General features: G+C 41.4%; 2 protein-coding genes across 3 annotated transcripts; one reads left to right on the top strand and one right to left on the bottom strand.

Annotated features, from left to right (window-relative positions):
- Positions 1 to 403: 403 nt before the first annotated feature.
- On the bottom strand, positions 404 to 16,979 carry LOC106568097 (short transient receptor potential channel 7). Its single transcript, XM_014138128.2, has 12 exons — positions 16,300 to 16,979; positions 8,022 to 8,784; positions 5,262 to 5,444; positions 4,707 to 4,871; positions 3,944 to 4,160; positions 3,517 to 3,759; positions 2,956 to 3,220; positions 2,485 to 2,680; positions 1,974 to 2,195; positions 1,773 to 1,859; positions 1,590 to 1,665; positions 404 to 1,444 (listed from the first exon to the last, which is right to left on the bottom strand). The coding sequence occupies exons 1-12, from the start codon at positions 16,698 to 16,700 to the stop codon at positions 1,305 to 1,307; spliced, it is 2,958 nt and encodes a 985-aa protein (XP_013993603.2). The 5' UTR covers positions 16,701 to 16,979; the 3' UTR covers positions 404 to 1,304.
- On the top strand, positions 16,296 to 21,739 carry avd (avidin). Of its 2 annotated transcripts, none has more exons than NM_001141235.1 (4): positions 16,296 to 16,639; positions 20,778 to 20,988; positions 21,165 to 21,285; positions 21,478 to 21,718. In NM_001141235.1, the coding sequence occupies exons 1-4, from the start codon at positions 16,430 to 16,432 to the stop codon at positions 21,509 to 21,511; spliced, it is 576 nt and encodes a 191-aa protein (NP_001134707.1). In that variant the 5' UTR covers positions 16,296 to 16,429; the 3' UTR covers positions 21,512 to 21,718. The 2 variants fall into 2 exon arrangements, with proteins under 2 accessions (NP_001134707.1, XP_045548153.1); XM_045692197.1 differs by lacking the exon at positions 16,296 to 16,639 and adding an exon at positions 20,491 to 20,593 and having other exon boundaries at positions 21,478 to 21,739.
- The last annotated feature ends 380 nt before the right edge of the window (positions 21,740 to 22,119 follow it).

Raw genomic sequence — 22,119 nt, 5'->3', positions numbered from 1 at the left:
TGACATTTACTCCTGAGGTGCTGACCTGTTGCACCCTCAACAACCACTGTGATTATTATTATTTGACCCTGCTGGTCATCTATGAATATTTGAATATCTTGACCATGTTCTGTTATAATCTCCACCCGGCACAGCCAGAAGAGGACTGGTCACCCCTCATACCCTGGTTCCTCTCTAGGTTTCTTCCTAGGTTCTGTCCTTTCTAGGGAGTTTTTCCTAGCAACAGCTGACATCAGCTGATGTAAGAAGGGTTTTATAAATACATTTGATTTGATCAATAATACAGGCAGGCCTACTCAATAATAATGATTTTAATACAAAAATTCTAAATATTTCAATAAGCATTATTATATATATATATATATATATATATATATATTATATAAAGTAAAATATTGTCTACACACATCCCATCATACTATTTTACAATCAGAATGATTAATGTGAATATATATTTAAAATCGATAGAGGAACACAACTACAAGTAGCCTACCCTACCTCAATGCGGAGTGCAATCCCATAATCTAACTGTCACATCTGCAACACCCTCTACTGCTCATCCTGTCTCTTTGACCTTCCACCACTCCCCCAGTACTCTCTCTCTGTGTGTGTGTGTGTGTGTGTGTGTGTGTGTGTGTGTGTGTGTGTGTGTGTGTGTGTGTGTGTGTGTGTGTGTGTGTGTGTGTGTGTGTGTGTGTGTGTGTGTGTGTGTGTGTGTGTGTGTGATTGTGTGGGCGGAGACAGGTGTGCTGGAGTCAGAGCAGATCCCCACCAGCTGCAACCTGTCCATAATCAACACCTCTACAAATCCTCAGTCCTGCCACTTCCACACTGTCAGATCGTAATCTCTACTCAGTCAGTCTACCCTTCTAGCCGTTTGTTACTATTAGATCCTGTTGTGCCCGTTTTCCTTGCCTGATGCTGTTTTCCTCTCAGCTACAGTTCCGCCCACTCTGACTCTGGTCCCTGTCTCCCGTCTCGTCATCTTGCTACTCTGTCCTGGATTCCCCACTCTACTACTCCCTTGGATTCCCCTCCGGACCTGCTCACCCCGTACCAACACCTCTCGCTCCAGCCTCAGCCTCCGCACCTGGTTTCCTGCAACCCGACCGAGCTCCCCCTGGCCTGCACTCCATCTTCCCCTTGTTTCAATAAATACCTTGGTTACTTCATCCCAGTCCCCTCGTCTGACTCTGCTCTTGGGTTCCCCTGTTCCACTCCGCGTAACACTAACAACACACTATGAATCTAAGTTTGAAGGTCTTATACAAAGCTCTTATACAGAGGACACCCCTCAACTTCCATCAAGGTTTCTTGGCGTTCTTGCTAAGCTTGTCACCAAGCTGTTGGATCAAGTCAGCTAGTTCTTCTGTGGCCTGAGACTTCTCTTCCAGAAGCTCATATCGCAGGCTGGAGATGTCCTGCTTGATCTCCTTCAGCTCCCCTGCAAGGGATGCACCACAGGTTATTAATGACTCGATCCACTACAGCTCCATGTCACGGCCTTGCAGTTGTAAGAATGATCAGTCTTCCGTTAAGAGGGCACAACAGTTTTCTGATCTTACATATGGATATGAATCATAAATCACCTTCATTGATTTCGTCATTTTCACTGTCAACCTGAGCCTTTAGCACATATCGCTTAATGAGCCTCTTCATCAGTTTCTGTCAAGAAAAGAGAGAATCTTAAGAGACAATAGTTCAAAATGTAGCACTTCTGAGTATCGTCTGATCTTGCTAATTAATCAAATTGACTGGTATGGAGGAAGTACCTGGTATCGAGTAGGATGTTTGATGGTTTTCCTAATGGTGAAGTCATCCTGCCCTGGTGTCCTCGTTTGAGGTCTGTACTGATTGATCTGAAACAGAACAGAAACCACACACCCATTAAAAAATCCATTAAAGACTGACAACATCTAACGAGGCAGATATACAAATCGGCTACAGCCACTCCCTCAAAGCCGACTTCTGACCTTAAATCGCAAATTGATCATGGCCATCTCCCGCTGGTTGTCTTGGAGACAGGCTTTGGCCTTGCACAGCCTCACCAGACAAGCCCTTGTGCGCAGGACTAGGTAGTAGAAGGACTTGGGGCTGGGAACCAGGTTAAATGGTGGGGGAAGAGTATGCCCCTCATCAAAGTAGGACAGCCAGAGTTTAGCACGGGCAAACTTCCACTCCACATCGGCATCCTCCTGTTGAGATTGAGACAGACCACCAGGGAGTGCATAATTGGAGAGTGATAGGAGAGAGGCAATGACTCATTTATTTTAACTCATCTAGTATGGTCTGATTATTTTACCAAAACTGCTCGCAACATTACTCATAAAATGGTACATGAATACAACATGAACATAACAGTATAATACTCACACATACTCTAAATGGACATTATTCCCCTTTGAACTCAAAACAGTGATTATTGACTTTTGATTTCCCGTGAATTCCCTAGTGGTGTTTAGGCCTATTGCTTCCTAGTCTCACCTCAATCTCCTGATAGGAGTGATTGATCATTGCAATCAGCATGTTGAGCAGTACGATTACCATGGTCACATTGTAGACGCCAAAGAGAACATAACCAATGTTCTCTATGAATTTATGGTCATACTTCAAGACCACAGAGATAACTTCAGACAAGCCGAAGATGGACCAAAATAGAGTCTTAAAGCTCTCCTCCACTCTGTGAACACATATAAACACAAATAATCAAACACAACACACACACACACACACACACACACACACACACACACACACACACACACACACACACACACACACACACACACACACACACACACACACACACACACACACACACACACAGACGGTATACGCGTGGACACAGACATTAATAAATAACACACAAATGAATAAATACACATAAATCTCTACTTAAAACATTTCATTTACAAGAATAGGCAGGAGGGTACTTACGTGGTGAAGCCTACTTACGTGGTGAAGGCAGGGTTGTACTTGGCACCAAGGTAATAAGAATATAGATTGAACATGCCAATCATGAAAGCCAGGAAGACCATTATGAAAATGACCATGAACTTGACGATGTCCTTGACCGTCCGGCCTAGGGAGATTTGAAGTGGGCCGAAGCTCTCATTGGCAGGCAAGATGTAGGCAATGCGGGAGAAACTGAGCACCACTGCAATGGAGTACAAACCCTCGGAGATGAGCTGAGGGTCGGAGGGTAACCACCTGTTCCTTGCTGAGAGAGTGAGAGAGAAACGGTGGCAGCACTTGTTCGTTTTATGACACTAAGGTTACTGTAATACTACATACACACTGTTAGCCTGTAGACAGAGTTGGACCTATGCAATTATTATAATCATCTTTTAAGTACAACAAAAATAATAATAATAATAAATAAATAAATAAAAATGCATGAAATGAAATAAAATGTATGAAATGTATGCACTCACTACTGTAAGTCACTCTGGATAAGAGCGTCTGCTAAATGACTAAAATGTAAAATGTTAATAATAACATATCACTTGCACTGACCATGTGTGTAATATGCTACATTTGGAGGCAGTGAGGCGTTGCTCAGGTCTATGTTGGGCATGTTGGGAACATACATGTCCACATACAACTGGGCCTCAGAGGCCCTCAGGAAGGCCATGAGCCGAGCCGTGAAGGATGCCACGAAGATGGACAGCATGCCAAAGTCTAGTACGTTCCACAGGTGCATGATGTACTCCCTTGGCCCATCAGCCCAGATCTCCTTACACTCTGACCAGATCATCCCTAACAAAGAGAAGAGTGCTTTTCAATGCAAATCTGTTTGGAGCATACGAGTGACATTATTTCAGTACATTCAGATTTCATTCAGATTATACCATGTTAAAAGATATGAACAAGGAGATATGAATAGACTGGATAATAATGTCTCTCCCACAAAAGCAGCTGTTTGTAAATCAGAGTAATTTACCAATCACCCAATTCATGATGAGCATCTCAGTCCAGGAGAACTGACTGGTTTTGACCCTGAACACCTGAAGAGGGTGGTCTGTTATAGTCTCGTTGGGAAGGTTCTTTACTCCCTCGAAGCGGTCCGAGGCATTGATTACCAGCAGTCCAAGAAAGATGGTGAATGAAACAGCATGGGCCACAAACTTCATGAAGGGGCTACGGAGAATCTGACCGAACTGATACAGAGGAAATCAACCACATAAACAGCAACCATCAATCTCATGATATATACCAAAATCAAATCAAATTTTAATTGTCACATGCACCGAATACAAAAGGTGTAGACCTTACAGTGAAATGCTTACTTACAAGCCCTTAACCAACAATGAGGTTAAGAAAAATAAGTGTTAAAGAAAAAAAGAAAAAAAACATAATTAAAGAGCTGTAGCGAGTGGATTTACAGGTGATACGGGTATAGAGTCAATGTGCGGGGGCACAGGTTAGTCTAGGTAATTGAGGTAATATGTACATGTAGGTAGAGGTAAAACATATATTTTTTAAATATTATTATTATTTTTTGTTTTGTTTTTATTTAACTAGGCAAGTCAGTTAAGAACAAATTCTTATTTACAATAACGGCTTACACCGGCCAAACCCGGACGACGCTGGGCCAATTGTGCGTCACCCTTTGGGACTCCCAATCACGGCTGGATGTGATGCAGCCTGGATCATGTGTTAAGGAGTGATTCTGAGAAGACAATAGAAAGAGGTTGTGTGTGTACCTTACTGCAGGGCACTATCCAGTATGCGAGTGAGAGGAAAGGAAGGCCAATAGCCACTCCCAGGACTATCCAGCATTTCACCACAGCAGACTGCTGCCTAAGTCCAGCTAGGTTCTCATACCACAGGGTCAGGAGCTGTTGCTGGCAGTTAGGATGGGCCACAAACTAGAGACATAATGAAAAATAACTTTGACATACTACAACATTGATAACCAGAGGCAGAGGTTGTCTGTTTTGTCATACCTTGCATATTATTGCGTTGTAGAATCCCTACATTGATGGTTGTTAAACAGTTGTAAAACACCTATTTCATTTAGGCCTCATTCCAGTTTTTCTTTATAATAAACCCTTTATAGGGGACGGGTAGAATGGGAAAATGTACTCAAAAGTGTGTTTCTCATTGTGCCCTTGAGATTGATTGCTTTTCAAATGAAGACTACTGAGTGTTGTTAAAGACAATTACAGACACGCACAAACACCAGAGGGAGATTAAAATTTAAAATGGCCGTTTGAAAAAAATATAATGTTTGATTCAGCTTGAGTGATTCAGCTAACCTTCTTGACCTCGTACTTAATGGCCAGTTTGACCCGACTGAGGCAGGGTCGACTGTGATCGCCGGGCAGAGCTTGGTCCACATCCCCATTCAAAATGGCCTCCACCTCCTCCGTGTCTCTGCATAGGTCTAGCACTCCCACCACAAAGTCCTTACACTGCATGGACAGCTTCCTGTAGTCATTCTACACAGAGAGAAGAGAGAGAGAGAATTCTGTAAGAATGATTGAAAATGATGCAAACTCCAGGGGTCACAACCTTTGATGGATTGCTATTATGTTTCAGTCTCTCACTTTTTGGTCTGCATGTAAAATATTCTAATAGAAATCTGGAACACCACAGATCAACCATTTCTGCACTGACAAATACTGCATATATTATCTTCTCTCATGAAGGTAGGGTGTGTGAGAGTTGGAGTTTGAATGCCAATGTTTGTCACACATTTTGGTTCTTTATAATGAGCATAAATTGTGCATTTGTGCGCACACATTTCTACATGTCTTTCTGAGGCTGTTCCTCAGAAAGAGGAGATACTGTATGTGTGCTTGTGAGTGTGTGTGTCTTTGTGACTAAGTTCATACCCATTCTTACCCTCAAGCCAAACCATTTTTTGTTTTGATTAGCTTGAGTACTGATTGGTCAGTAGTCAGGACAAAATAACAAAAATATTAGACAGAACTCTCTGTGGATTACTTTTAATTAACAGCTCCCTCATACAATAACAGAAGGATTCACAGTCGGCCCTAGGCATAAGCGACTGCTTAGGGAGCCCCAGCCGCTAGGGGTCCTCCGACCATTTGTTGTTGCACAATCTCTCCGTCCCATGGAAAAATGTGTAGAATTGCAGCAAACTTGCTTTAAAAAAATCACTTAGGGCCCAAAAAAGGCAAGGGCCGGCCCTGCCAGGTGTCAACAGACTGGATATGAAAATCCTTGATTAATATTGTTCTTCTCTCACTGATTCTCAGAATTGAATTCCCCTTTGAGTGAATGTGGCTTATCTACAGGCACGTGCACAGATACAGGTCTAAGGGTGCCTGAGCACCTGTTCTTTTGCCCTCCTACGAGAAAAGTGCCCTTCAGATTCGTGGCATTTTAAAATTATAACATTTTTATATCCCTTATAATCTATTTTCTCTCTTGTTAATTAAATACATTGGCTTTCACACTAGCTATAGTTATTTCTCATTTTTTAATCTTGGAGTGCCCACAGGCAGATGCTACCGGCGATGAACAATAGTGTAGTGGCTTATACCTTTTAAATTGCGTGTCATCTCACAGTCAGGAACAGGGAAGGTTTTACTTTGACTGTTTGTTAGTAGGCCTAATAGGCAGATGTCAGTAGCAGAACAAATTCCAATCACTGACCCCAGGAAGACTAGCTGTCGCCATTGGCATCGGCTAATGGGGATCCCAATAAAATCTAAAGACTAGTTAGATTGTTTCAACAGAATAGATAACTAGCTAGCTACATTTGCTTGGATCAGCTTATCAGGCCACATCAGCCCACTCCTGTTTTCCCTCTCTTTGAGCAGTAGGCTAATTTCTAACCATGTCACAAGGTCAATGACTGATTTGAGCATGTTCACAATTTTCATTTTCTCAGAGCAGGTTCCAATAATATAAGAGTGTTTAATTTGCGGGAGTTTACGGTACATGAACTACATCTAGAGAGAGAGAGGGAAAGGGAAAGAGATATGTGAGAATTATTGAAATGGGTCACGTGTCAGTCTCTCCCTTTATGTTCCGCATGTAAAATATTCCAATAGAAACCTGGAAACCCAGAGACCAACCTTTTCTGCACTGACAAATACTGTGTATATTTTCTTACCTCATTAAGGCAGGGTGTGAGAGTACGAGTTTGCATGCCAATGTTTGTGTTTGTCACTCATAATGGTTCTTTATCATGAGCATGAACTGTGTGTGTGCGTCTGAGTGTGTTGGCGTGCATCTACGTGTTTGTGTTCTGTGTGGCTCAGTTTGTAGAGAATGGAGCATCCAACCCCAGGGTTGTAGGTTCAATTCCCACAGGGGACCAGTACGAAAAGAAAAAATGTATTAAAATGTATGCACTCACAACTGTAAGTCACTCTGGATAAGAGTGTCTGATAAATTATTAAAATGTATGAGGAGATACTGTATTTGTGTGTCTATATTCATACCCATCAATTTTAAACCTCAACACAATATTTGGAGAGGTCAGTAATCAGGATAAAATAACAGAAAGATTAGACAGACCTGTGGAGTATTTTTTATGAACAGCTCCAACAATACCAGGAGTCAACAGACTGGATATGAAAATCCCTGATTAGACTTATTCTTGAAAAAGCTACATGAATACGTTGTATGTTGAGGGTGGGTAATATGTTGCAAAGCCTGACATACAGTACACTCAGATATTGCAATAATTTCTAAACATGTCACAAGGTCAATGACTCATTTGAGCGTGTTCCCAATCTTAATTTTCTCAAAGCGGGTCCCAATAATATAAGTGTGTCATCACTCCAATAATATTTGAGTGTAGTGCACGTGTATTACCTGATTTGATCTCTGCCCAATTAATCATGTCTGTGTGATCAAAAGACTGAAATCAGCACTTTCAGAAATATCTGCACAAAGCTTTGAGCCCATATTATTAAATTAGTGAGAGGTTGGAGAGCATATGAGAGAGAAAGCAAGCCAATACATTACACAGATGAAAATATTATTTAGCAGTAAACCCCCTTCTTCCAATCCTCAAGCTTGGTCTTTGTGTTTCTCACCTTGAACTCAGTCTCGATGTTGGCGAGGCGAGCCAGCTCGTTGCTGAGCTCCAGAGCGGTGAATACAGGGTCCTCACTAGACAGGGACAGGTAGGCAGCACTGGCCAGCCCTTTATAAGCATTCATCCTGGAGCGGGAGTGGCTGAACGAGTCACGGCACTGCTTGTCATGACACTCGCTACACTTACAGAAGTAGTCATGGGGCTTCTCGATCCGGGCTCCCTTCATCAACAGAGTGTGCACTATCTCGTACTCCTGGCAGTGTGCAGCCAGGATGACCGGGGTCACGTCATGGGAGAAACGCGTGCCGTCTTCGTCGTAGGCATAAAAGTCATCATCTCGTAGCTCCTGCTCCAGGGGGCTTAAAGTGAGGCGCAGCCCACCTCCGAATGCAGGGTGGGCCAGGATAGCCTCTACGATACGTACATAGCCCTTACTGATGGCCAAGAGGAGGCCATCGCCCACACGAGCTAGACCCTCCTTCTTCAGCAGTAGTTCTGTCACTTCCAAGTGCTCATTACCCACGGCCAACTGCAGTGCATTCTGGCCCATGTAGTCCACACAGTTGATGTTGAGGGTCTTGGACTCTTCCAGCATCTTACGCACCACTGGGATGTTCCCATACTCAGCAGAGTCTAGGAAGCGCTCCTCCTCTGAAGTGAGACTGGTGCCCCGCTCACTGAACATGTAGGCTGGTCCACGGATAGCCTGCCGACGACCCTTCTCTCGCACAGTAGTTTTTCTATGGTGCATGGTCTCAACTCTGAATGGAGAAAGACGGTGACAAAAACTATTCAGAGCAGAAGGAAGATCACAGAAATTGAAGAGAAAAGTGAGTAGAAAAAAACATAACATTCAAAGCAGACGTTTACACTTTTCAAAATGATAGTCAAGGAGTGCTTGGATACTTTCTGTTTTTTACAATGGCATGATTATGGAATTTCAGCGTGTATAATTCAGCAATAAGACTCGAGGGGGTGTGGTATATGGCCAATAAACCCCGGCTAAGAGCTGCCTGGACACAGCCTGGACACATACCACAAACCCTGAGGTGCCTTATTACTATTATACACTGGTTACCAACGTAACTAGAGTAGTAAAAATAAACGTTTTGTTGTACCCATGGTATATGGTCTGCTATACCACGGCTGTCAGCCAATCAGCATTCAGGGCTTGAACCACCCAGTTTATAATACACAACATCCTTGGTCTGCTGAGTTTTTTTATTGAGCAACTGGATGACAGGTGCGGTCTCTCTATGGAGAGAGGTGTGATCGGCATCTGTTGAAATCTGACGGCTTTGATTGAAAGTCAAACATTTGCTGTACAGTACTAGCTAAGCAAAATATATCCTGAAGTCCTGATGGGGACTCAATCCAGTCCTCTCTATATAGGTTTCATATGCCCAGTTAAATAAATGCAGCCTCATGGTGTTCTTTAAGTAACCTACACTCAGAAAGCTGTACAATCTGTTTTAGTCCATGACAGCTGCCCAGCTACTTGTAAAATGAAGCGGAAGGATGGGCCCGGGGAAATGTTACCACCATTCATAGCCCCAATTCATAAATGGGGCTATGAATGCAAGGCCTGACAGTCCATGTGATCAACAGGATACTATAGTTTTACACATATTTGGCTATATTATGTTTGTTTGCAAATGCTCAAAATGGGAGCATTATAAATAATGTATCATAAACAGGCCTACTCATAATTTGGATTATATAAGAGGTAAAACAGGTGTAGGAAGATAGTTGTACTAGACTCATGAGCAGTGCCGACACGTCAATCAGGGCAGGTGGGGCTCCAAAAAAATATATACACAGTTGAATTCGGAGGTTTTCATACACCTTAGCCAAATACATGTCACGATTGTCGTATGATGAAGGAGCGGACCAAAGTGCAGCGTGTGTATCGTTCCACGTTTTATTATAACTGTGAAACTATGCAAGACATACAAATAAACTAATAAACAAACCGTGACGAAGAGGTGCAACATACACTAACTCACAATAATCTCCCACAAAACCTAGTGGGAAAAACAACAACTTAAATATGATCCCCAATTAGAGACAACGATGACCAGCTGCCTCTAATTGGAGATCATCCCAAAAAACAACAACATAGAAATACAGAAACTAGACCCACACTACAAAGAAAATATAAACTAGACAAAACCCCCTGTCACACCCTGACCTACTCTACCATAGAAAATAAAAGCTTTCTATGGTCAAGACGTTACATTTAATACATTTAAACTGAGTATTTCACAATTCCTGACATTTAATCCTAGTACAAATTCCCTGTTTTGGGCCAGTTAGGATCACCACATTATTTTTAGGATGTGAAATGTCAGAATAATAGTAGAGAGAATGATTTATTCAACTTTTATTTATTTATTTATTTTATCACATTCCCAGTGGGTCAGAAGTTTACATACACTCAATTAGAATTTGGTAGCATTGCCTTTAAATTATTTAACTTGGGTCAAACGTTTCGGGTAGCCTTCCAAAAGCTTCCCACAATAACTTGGGTGAATTGTGTCCCACTCTTCCTGACAGAGCTGGTATAACTTAGTCAGGTTTGTAGGCCTCCTTGCTCGCACATGCTTTTTCAGTTCTGCCCACACATTTTCTATGGGATTGAGGTCAGGGCTTTGTGATGGACACTCCAATACCTTTACTTTGTGGTTCTTAAGCCATTTTGCCACAATTTTGAAAGTATGCTTGGGGTTCCTGGATGGGATGGATTCATTGTCCATTTGGAAGACCCATTTGCGACCAAGCTTTAACTTTCTGACTGATGTCTTGAGATGTTGCTTCAATATATTCACAGGATTTTCCGTCTTCATGATGCCATCTATTTTGTGAAGTGCACCAGTCCCTCCTGCAGCAAAGCACCCCCACACCATTATGCTCCCACCCCCATGCTTCACGGTTGGGATGGTGTTCTTCGGCTTGCAAGCCTACCCCTTTTTCCTCCAAACATAACGATGGTCATTATGGCCAAACAGTTCTATTTTTGTTTCATCAGACCAGAGGACATTTCTCCAAAAAGTACGATCTTTGTCCCAATGTGCAGTTGCAAACCGTTGTCTGGCATTTTATTGCGGTTTTGGAGCAGTGGCTTCTTCCTTGCGGAGCGGCTTTTCACGTTATGTCGAAATAGGGCTCATTTTACTGTGGATATAGATACTTTTGTACCTGTTTCCTCCAGCATCTTCACAAGGTCCTTTGCTGTTGTTGTGTTGTTGCACTTTTCGCACCAAAGTACGTTCATCTCTAGGAGACAGAATGCGTCTCCTTCCTGAGCGGTATAATGGCTGCGTGGTCCCATGGTGTTTATACTTGCGTACTATTGATTGTAGAGATGTACAGATGAATGTGGTACCTTCAGGCATTTGGAAATTGCTCCCACGGATGAACCAGACTGATTTATTTTGATTTTTCCATGATGTCAAGCAAAGAGGTACTGAGTTTGAAGGTAGGCCTTGAAATACTACCACATGTACACCTCCAATTGACTCAAATTATGTCAATTAGCCTATCAGAAGCTTCTAAAGCCATGACATCATTTTCTGGAATTTTCCAAGCTGTTTAAAGGCACAGTCAACTTAGTGTATGTAAACTTCTGACCCAATTGTGATACAGTGAATTATAAGTGAAATAATCTGTCTGTAAACAATTGTTGGAAAAATTACTTGTGTCATGCACAAAGTAGATGTCCTAACCGACTTGCCAAAACTCTAGTTTGTTAACAAGAAACTTGTGGAGTGGTTGAAAAACGAGTTTTAATGACTCCAACCTAAGTGTATTTAAACTTCCGACTTCAACAGTACAGTGCTTTCGGAACGTATTCAGACCCCTTGACTTTTCCATTTTTTGTTACGTTACAGCCTTATTCTGAAATTGATTTAAAAAAATAATTCCCCCTTATCAATCTACACACAATACCCCATAATGACAATTCAAAAACAGTTTTGGGGAAATATTTGCAAATGTATAAAAACTCAAAGATCACATTTACATATGTATTCAGACACTTTACTCAATACTTTGTTGAAGAACCTTTGGCAGTAATTACAGCCTTGAGTCGTCTTGGGTATGACGCTACAAGCTTAGCACACCTGTATTTGGGGAGTTTCTTCCATTCTTCGCTGCAGATCCTCAAGCTCTGTCAGGTTGGATGGGGAGCATTGCTGCACAGCTATTTTCTGGTCACTCCAGAGATGTTCGATCGGGTTCAAGTCCGGGTTCTGGCTGGGCCACTCAAGGACATTCAGAGACTTTTCTTGAAGCCACTCCTGCGTTGTCTTGGCTGCGTGTTTATCGTCGTTGACCTGTTGGAAGTTGAACCGTCGCCCCAGTCTGAGGTCCTGTGGCGCTCTGGTGCAGGTTTTCATCAAGGATCTATCTGTACTTTGCTCTGTTCATCTTTGCCTCGATCCTGACAACAACAAAAAAAACAGCATGATGCTGCCACCACCATGCTTCACTGTAGGCATGGCGCCAGGTTTTCTATAGACGTGACGCTTGGCATTCAGGAGAAGAGTTCAATCTTGGTTTCATCAGACTAGAGAATCTTGTTTCTCATGGTCTGAGAGTCTTTAGGTGCCTTTTGCCAAACTCCAAGCGGGCTGTCATGTGCCTTTTACTGAGGGGTGGCTTCCGTCTGGCCACTCTACCATAAAGGCCTGATTGGTAGAGTGCTGCAGAGATGGTTGTCCTTCTGGAAGGTTCTCCCATCTCAACAGAGGAACTCTAGAGCAATGTCAGAGTGACCATCGGGTTCTTGGTCACCTCCCGGACCAAGGCACTTCTCCCCTGATTGCTCAGTTTAGCCGGGCGGCCAGCTCTAGGAAGAGTCTTCTTCAAAACCTCTTCCATTTAAGAATGATGGCGACTACAGTGTTCTTGTGTACTTTCAATGCTGCAGACATTTTTTTGGTACCCTTCCCCAGACATAATCCTGTTTCGGAGCTTTCTGGACAATTCCTTTGACCTCATGGCTTGGTTTTTGTTCTGACATGCACTGTCAACTGTGGGACCTTATATAGACAGGTGTGTGCCTTTCCAAATCATGTCCAATCATTTGAATCTACCACAGGTGGACTCCAATCAAGTTGTAGAAACATCTCAAGGATGATCGATGGAAACAAGATGCACCTGAGCTCAATTGAGTCTCATAGCAAAGTGTCTGAATACTTATGTAAATGTGATCAGTTTTTTAATTTTGAATAAAATAAAACTGTTTTGACTTTGTCATTATGGGGTATTGTGTGCTGATTGCTGATGATTTTTTATTTATTTAATCCATTTTTGAATAAGGCTGTAACATAACAAAATGTGGAAAAGGTTAAGGGGTCTGAATACTTTCCCGAATGGCACTGTATTCTTCTTCTTCTGTTTTGCATGTTATTTTGGCATTGACACGTGTCACATACCAGTTTGCAAACAATGTTAAAAAATATATCATTGAGTTAATAAAGCTGCATACAAACATGGTCTCTTTTTTGCTTTCTTGATTAAGGCAGCTCCAAAACACAGGTGTTTCAGCCTAGCTCAGTACTTTCTGTGGTGGTGGTGCAGCCAACGTAAAATATGGAGCGTAGAGGTTGGTAATGTTCTCTAGTTGCGCCGTGATTTGGTCAGTGTTCTGTCACTCATGGGGACACTATGTCACCACAAAATCTATGGGAGAGCTCGAAAATTCAAGCCCCTTGGGTGCTGCCATAGAGTTACATTATAAGTGCCCATCCAAGAAGGCTCAAGATCATTGGCCTCAGATAAAATGATGGTTATATCTACCGTAGCTTTGATTGGGCTGATCATGTTAACATCATACTTTCAAAATCTTAGCTAGCAAGCTAGTCAAGCAGTCGTCATCATGAATCAAGTTGACAATCTACTGGCAAATCCTTTTCAATCCTTGTCATATGAAGAGAAATTATAGATAAAACGTATCGGTGCTAATCGGCCATTGGACATAAATATTACACAAGTTGGAAATCGCAAATTCAACAATGAGTGGGTTGGAAGGAATCAGTGGCTAACTGCAAGCATTGCAAAGCAATCACCAGCTTGCTATTCAGTGGAGTGGGTGTTTGGTCCAAGTCTGGGTTTAAGGGTCTCTTTTCCAAGTTTAAAAGGATAAACATTCAACACCAAAAGGTTGAATACATTGGCCATGCTGTCAATCCAGCATGACTTCTGGCGCATTCAAAACAACTGGAAACTCGGAACTGGGAAATCTCAGACTTCATTGAGGTCAAGACAACTGGGAACTCTGAAAAAACTAGCTCTGACTGGGAAAATATGTGTTGAACGGTCATCCAACTCAGAATTCCAAGTTGAGAACTCTAGAGCTCCAACCTGAAGATCACTGACATGATTCGACCTTGTTTCCCCCCCCCGAGTTCCCAGTTGTCTTGAAAGCACCATGAATCCAGAGAATGCCACACTTTGATGACAAAGATATGTATAGTGTAGCTAAGAAAGGAATACTAAGTGTATGTTGTGTAGTACGCTGTTAGTAACCCATGTGCCTCACCATAATAATTTGGTCCCTTTCCACCTCATAATTTAGCCTACTGTTCTGACTTGGTGGTGCACATGTAGCCTATAGCCTTTTTTAGAGAAATGTAATCATTGAAAATTGTCAGAGCTGTCATTGTCTGCTTATATGCCTCCTTTGTTTATCCTATGGTTCTGACTTGGTGTACAGAAGAATACTGTAAGAACGGCCCATGCTCTGAATTTTGTTGCTGTACATTTCAAAATTGCTGAACAAATAGTTATTGACAACGTCCATCTTAGCTCGCTAATTAATGTTGTCATCGAAATTACGGATTGCCTATTATCCGCTCATCGTCCCCTTATGCCATAGTTTGTATATCTCAATTGTCAGTAGAAACCCCATTTGTTTAAGCAAGTCAGCCACATTTTTTTTAAAGCCAGTAAATGAGGCTGAATGAACTCTCGCTGCCAGACAAGGCTCCGCTGATAGCCAGGTGTAGCAGTGGTAAAGATTCACTCCATGGTGCTGAAAAGATAGCTCTGCTGTTGGTACAGCTTTATGTAGGCCCTAACAGTTTGTGGGCACCGTTATAGTGCAATTAATGTATTGTTCAGTGTTGTGTAGCGGTGTGACGATCGTCGTAAGGAGTAGACCAAGGTGCAGCGTGTTGAGTGCTCATGATAAATATTTATTATACTCAGAACACTAGACAAAACAATAAACAAAGGAAAAACTAATGTCACGTTCTGTAGGCTTCACTGAGCAATACAAAAACAAGATCCCACAAAATCAGGTGGAAAAAACCCTACTTAAGTATGATCTCCAATTAGAGACAACGAGGACCAGCAGCCTCTAATTGGAGATCATCCCAAACAAACCAACATAGAAATACCAAAACTAGAACCTAACAACATAGACATAGAAAACATAGAAGAAACCCCCCTGTCACGCCCTGACCTACTCTACCATAGAAAATAACAGCTTACCATGGTCAGGACGTGACAAGTGGCTTTGCTGGCATGCATTTAAAATATATATTTTTTGGTTTGCCCCACCAAGATTTACATACTAAATCGCCACTCCTCATCAGAAATGTATATGTTATTATTCAGGAATATATGTCTATACTATATTACATTATAATACCATTGAACAGCTTGACATATCCCAGATTATGCCTTTTATTAATATTCAGAATATCAAGAAGGCGGTGTAGCCTGATGTAAAACAACCAAGAAAAAGTTTTCATTTAAAGATGCATGATGTAGAAATCGCTTCACCATTTCCTGGTTGCTAAAATTTGAATAGTTTGCTTAATTTCAGATTATGTGACAAAACAAGCAAGTGTTGAGAATCATTGTACCATCTAAACCGCTGTGAAATATCTTTCCATAACCAAAAATATATTTTCAGCTGTTTGAAGCTGGCATACAAAACTGAAAGTAACAGGAAGCATAGAAATAGCACACATAGAACACATATACCCCTTCTTAGACTTTCAATGAGAATGACAGATCTATAGCAAAAATGTCTATGTGAATTTGGTTCTGTCACCCAAAAAGTTACATATTGCAGCTGTAAATATTGGCATTTTGCACATTATAAAAGGCAAGCTTGTTCCTTTGATTTGATATCAAATGTCGAACAAAAATCAAAGTGACTTCTCCACTGACTCAACCTGAAGTATAAGCGATACTCTTGCTAATAGGACATAATGTCCCGATACTATTATGATGGTGATTTATCTCCCAAGTGTCGCACTTACGTTTTCTGAGGGAAGTTTCTGTGATCGAACTCAGAATGATCCCACTGACTTTCGAAATCGTGCGCCTCGACATCTGAATTCCTAGGGATTTTTTCTACTTGAGTCTGATATACACCGTTGTGGTCCTCATATGTATTCATCGAAACGATTTGTTGGTCGTGATGGTCGTCGTCGCTGTTCACCGTGTTATCATACCACTCTCCTCTCGGATTCAGTCGTCGTCTGTACAAAGCATCCGGAAGAAGAGTCATACATCGGGTTAAAGATGGGGGATTTAAAAGCGGAGTATCATCAACAACAGTTGATGGCAACCGTTGGGGATCAACCTCCCACTGCTCAGGTGCGCTCTCATGACCTTCGTCTCTGTTGGGTGGGGAGAAAACCGCGGCTGCTCTCATCATGAGTGTGTGGCTTCAGGGTGGTTCCAACAGTCTTTTCCTAGTCTAGTCCTGGTTCTGAAACAAAAAGATGCACCAAATAGCTACCAATACATCACTCTTGAGCAGTCACAATAAATTGGAGGGAGCAGATCTGATGTAAACTGATGTAAACTGAAATCCAAATCAATTGAGATACGTGTGTCTGTCAGCTAGTGGTAATCAAAGCGGGTTTTCATTTTTTCATCAACTCATCTCCAAAAAGGTTGACATAAACTCAACTACTGTGTGATCTATAATGGAGAAGGCCCTTTTAACATGTCAGACTCTATCCCTGTTGTGCGATCTAGTGGAGCAGGTACCCATATATAACATGCCAGGTGCAATTATTGGCGTCTGTGAAATGCCAAATCTTCCATGATGAATTGGGGCTGTCTGTTGAATCCCAACATCCTACTTTTGGGCTTTGGTCCACTTCAAAAGCAAATAGGGCTATCAAGACTGGTGTCTTCTGTAGTGCAGCAGGTAGCGCATTATACTAATCTAATGTGACACTATCCACGCAAACACAATTTTGTCTATGCCAGAGAATGTTACTCATTTGGCCCGACAGGTTTCTCGTTTCAGCATTGAGCATTGAGAGATATTTCCTTACCGAAGGTTGTATGTAGATTTATTACTTGAATGTTATGTGCTTGGGCACTGTTCTTGTCTTGTGTGAGAATTGATAACAAATCATAATATGTATGCAATCTTGCTTGCACCCATCGGTGGCATATCACGCAGTTTCGCAAGGCCCCGCAAGGTTTTTGTAATTTGTTGTTTTTGCGGAAAACAGCTAACTACCTGCAATTATACATATTATAAAATGTTGAGATGAATAGCTAATTTCCTGCTAATCTATACATTTTGCTATGAGGCTGAGAGAAAATGTTGCAGTTTTAAAGCTAATGTCCTGTAAATCTAAACATTGTTGGCATGGTATATTAAGACGTGTTCATATTGGGGAGGGGCCCGACGTTCAGGGGACCCTAACAAAAAAACAACTAAAATATATATATTTATAGTATTAGTGGTAAGTCAGTGGCACCCATTCATGTCATTATTTTCAGTGGATTAGATTACAATAACAAATCTGTGCCTATATGGGTCGTATATGGAGCTTTAACAAATAAAAATCATTGAAGTTGACAAAGAAAATAGGAACGCCCACACCGCTCAATGCTGCTTGACGGAGAGCCCTCCGTGCCTGGTTACCAAGGTGCTCTGGCAACTGTGGAGCTCCAGGAAAAAATTTCCCACAAAATTTGAGTGAAAATTTGAAGTTTATGAAACAGAGTATCATAATATAAATGGAGGCTACTTAACATATGTTATATCACTGAGATATGGGAAAATGTATAATGAGTAATGGTGGTATAGGCCTACATGCTGTATACATGGACAGACACAGAATGCCTGATATTTAAAATGAACTAAGCAGCATTATGAATCTTTTGAAGATCTTCTTTGAGTATCAAAGACAATGTAACTAAACTACCACATAAAAATACACAAAAAGCTCATTTTTACAGCATCACACAATTCTGTAAATCCATCACTGTTTATAATGCTGTTTCTGTCTGTCTGACAGGAACCTGTCTGGCACACCCTCCCTCCCACGCACACACACCTAAAGCAATAACATTTGATCATCAAAATAAAATAATTTACCCCATGTGAGGCCAGTCTAATGTGTTTCACTCATTAAAATATATCGTTTTTTTTAAAGCAAGACCATAAAACCATAGTGTGTAATTTCCATCAGTTAAATTAAGACAGGATATTGAATGTTAGTGTAAATATCCAATTACAACCCATCAAGCCCAAAAGAATCACCATCTATTTCAAATGTCACAGTTGTTGAGGTGGGGTAGAATATGCCTCGTCATGGTAAATTCTAAATAGCTTACGCCTTCCTACTGCTCAAAGCCCATTGGAGGATAAGGTCAAAGGGGAGGGACCTCTGGCTTTCTTATCCAATGGGTTTTGAGAATGAGGCGAGGCGAGAGGACGCTAGGAGTATGCAATTGAGATTCTCTCATGGTGTTGATTGCATAAGGTGACTGGCAAGTCTTTATTGCTTTCACAATGTGCTCACTGCTCTACTCTGACTGACACATTTAACCCTCAAGCCTTCAGTAGAATATAACCCAACGGAGAGTGTCTGGTATGGGGTTTATTAATGAAAAAGTGAAAATCCATTTCGAAAAATGTTGATATTGGATAAGCTGTCCCAAAATAGTTAAACACATCACCACACGATTAACCTCATGTTACTGGTGAGGTGATGCGACCAAGGAATGTATCTGAGATGGTCCATTTACCTGTGAATCAAAATTGCATCGCTGTAGTGGCCTACCAATTTCAAAGACAGATTTCAGAATGATATATCTATGTGAGGAAGATATACATACATAATGTTAGTCCAGTCATACATTCACTAGGGCACATGGTTCTTTACAGTTTAATTAATGTTTGTTATAGGTTGTTGACAATTATGCTTTCCAGCTCTCATGGAGTGATGGAGTAACCTTGTTCAAGTCCAATAAAATAGCACCCTCTATTGATCAACATAACACATTGTTTTCTGTATCGACTGAATTGATGATACGTCTCAAATATATGCCCAGGATGATATAATGCTGAATTTATCATCGTCCATAGCTAGATTTCCATACAATTGGCCACAGATTATTATGCGAATATTCTAATATCTACATGAATAAAACATGTATATTTTCACACCATAGACGTGTTTCCATCAAATGGACTTGTTGCGGATACAAGTCTGTGCGTGATGACATAGAGCACATAAAATAACTTTTGTGGTTAAATTCCCATGTAGTGAATAAGAAATACAAGTTAAATGGGTTTCCGTTGCATTTTCAACTCTACTGATGGATTTGTCACAAAACATTTTTAGCGTTACGTAGCCAATCTGCCCATTCTGGTATTGGCACGTGCGCTCTAGCCAAAACGATGACATTATTATGGACAAAAGAGGGATATTATTTTTACTTGTCAAATGGTAGTCAATATCACCAGAATAAGACCCTCGATATTTATTGGAAAGGAGCGTCAAGCACATACCGTGCACTTTCACCACCCTGTGAAGTTCATCATAATGTGTTTCATATGCAGCCTAATAAAGTGCATGCTTCCCCGACGAGTAGTAGTGGGAGGACCACACACCGTATCATCGCGTGATTCCCAAGTTTACTTCGATATGATGGTTATTTTATGAATATTTTCGCATAAAGTCGTTTCCACAAACATTGATCGCATAGTTCATTTTACCGGCACAAAAGATCCACCATGTCTAGGTTATTTTGTTTCGTGGACATTGTGAAAGTTCACCGACCAAATGTTTTGTTTCCATCAGGCCTGTTATGACATTTTCTATCCGACGTACTTTACTCACATAAAAAGTTTGGATGGAAACCTGGTTCATGTTTTAGAATTGTCGAGACGGGTGTACATTTCATTGGCCAATCGGTTAACTTACAGCCAAAAAACTAGAAACTCTTGTGAGAGGACTTGTGTTCATAGAGAAGAAACACCTGCTGCAAATGTTCAAATTAGGGGTGAATTTCAATAGTCCTCTTTTCCTCTCCTTTCCTCAATCTGCATTGACTTTTAACTGCTGGTAAGAAGTGACAGCTAGACTATTGAGATCTACACCCTGTTCATTAATTAAGTCTTGTTAGAAAGGGCAGGTGCTGATTGGTTTGGGGGAGTGTATAGTAACTTGGTAAATCAGTATAAGAAGGGAACGAGCTGCTCAGCAAAGCAACTTGAAATAATCAAACATGATGAGTTTTGTTGCAAGGTGTATCAGTGTCTATGCTGTGATTTTGGGACTGCTGCTACCTCAGGTAAAACTACAATTAGTCAGTGGGCTCCACTATTACAATTTGAACAGTGTAACAATACAGATCACGTAGTAGATAGAAATCTGAGACTTGCTTTTACTTCCTGTTTTAAATATACTATGTCATGAAGTGTCTCTGCTGTTATTGACACAGTAGTGGTGACCTTATTTTGCATGTGTTCTTCCAGGCAATCCCATGCAATGTGACGGGAGTGTGGCGAAATGAGTTGGGCTCTGTGCTTGCTATTGAGGCGGTTGGTTCTGAGCTCAGAGGCCTTTATCAGAGTGCAGTGGCGACTGCTCCAGGAGTCACGGGTCCAGAACAGGCCAAGCTACTGGGTGTGACTGGTAATCAGGGTCTGCAAACCTCTGTGGCTTTCTCTGTGTTATGGGAGGCAGGTGTGTAAACCCTGGGATGTGTTCAGCAAGGCCTAATGTTGTGTAATGTATAGTTAAGAAATGCATTGTGTCGCACTTATCCAACCTTCCACAATGTGGCTCTTGTCTCAATCTGATTGACCTTGACTGGCATTTGACCAATGTTATGATGCAACTGCATCATATCCCCCCCCCAGGTTCCTGTAGCTCTTGGGTTGGTCAGTGTTTCGAACTGCCTGATGGGAAGCGAGTGCTGAAGACCCTGTGGATGTTGCGCTCTGTGGCTTCAGGCCCTGCAGACAACTGGAAGAGTACCAGGTAGCCTACAGCTCCTCACTACTTAGCATATATTGGGGGGGTTGGCAGGGATGTTACTGTAGAACACAATTGCCCATCACTAAAAGCCTACTGACATGAGATCTACAGAGGTAAAACCCCTAATGTTTTTAGAGGTAATTCCTATATGGACATTGAGCATATTTGTTTTTTAGACTTTCTTTTTTTCATCAGGCTGGGAGAGGACACTTTCGTCTTCATTTCCTGAAAGCAGAATGTACTGATCACCTGGCAATGCTGCATTTGGTTTGCTGCCCTCTACTGATATTTCTATGAGAGTTCAAAGAAATAATCTGTTTTAATACTCTCTGGGCTGCCCTCTCATCCATGCCATAAATTATGATATGTGTTCAATTCATGAATAAAAATGTGTCATTTACCTTGTCTTGCCTGACATAAATAAAAGTTTCAACTCAGCTGGGGATATGTTTGGGTTTATTCTCCAGTCTGTCAAATGAACATGGTTGGGCTAAACTATTGTGTCAGACATTACAGAGCACTGGTGGCTTAGGTTTCTATGCCAAGGTAATGAACCACTTTTACATGCGCACTAACTTCCTGTACTGTTCAGGGTACTTGGGTAGTCTACTTGAGTTGACACATATAAACATTTCTTGTGTTCAATGACCTGAAAAGGCTTGTATCCCGGTGTAGATTTTGTGGGGGGGAGAGGCTACTGTGGCATGTACAAATCTTATCCAGTTTAAAAAAAAAAAAGATTTCAGGCCCAGTTTTGCTTATCATGGGTGCTGTGTGATGGCCAAATAAATCACTTCAAAAAAAAGGTTACCTGTGCAGGTCAATCCATAATTTAAT

This window comes from Salmo salar, chromosome ssa13 (genome assembly GCF_905237065.1).
Source record: "Salmo salar chromosome ssa13, Ssal_v3.1, whole genome shotgun sequence".
Classification (NCBI taxonomy): Eukaryota; Metazoa; Chordata; class Actinopteri; order Salmoniformes; family Salmonidae; genus Salmo; species Salmo salar.
Note: the sequence above shows the minus strand (reverse complement) of the source record. Positions and strands in the feature narration are given on the sequence as shown.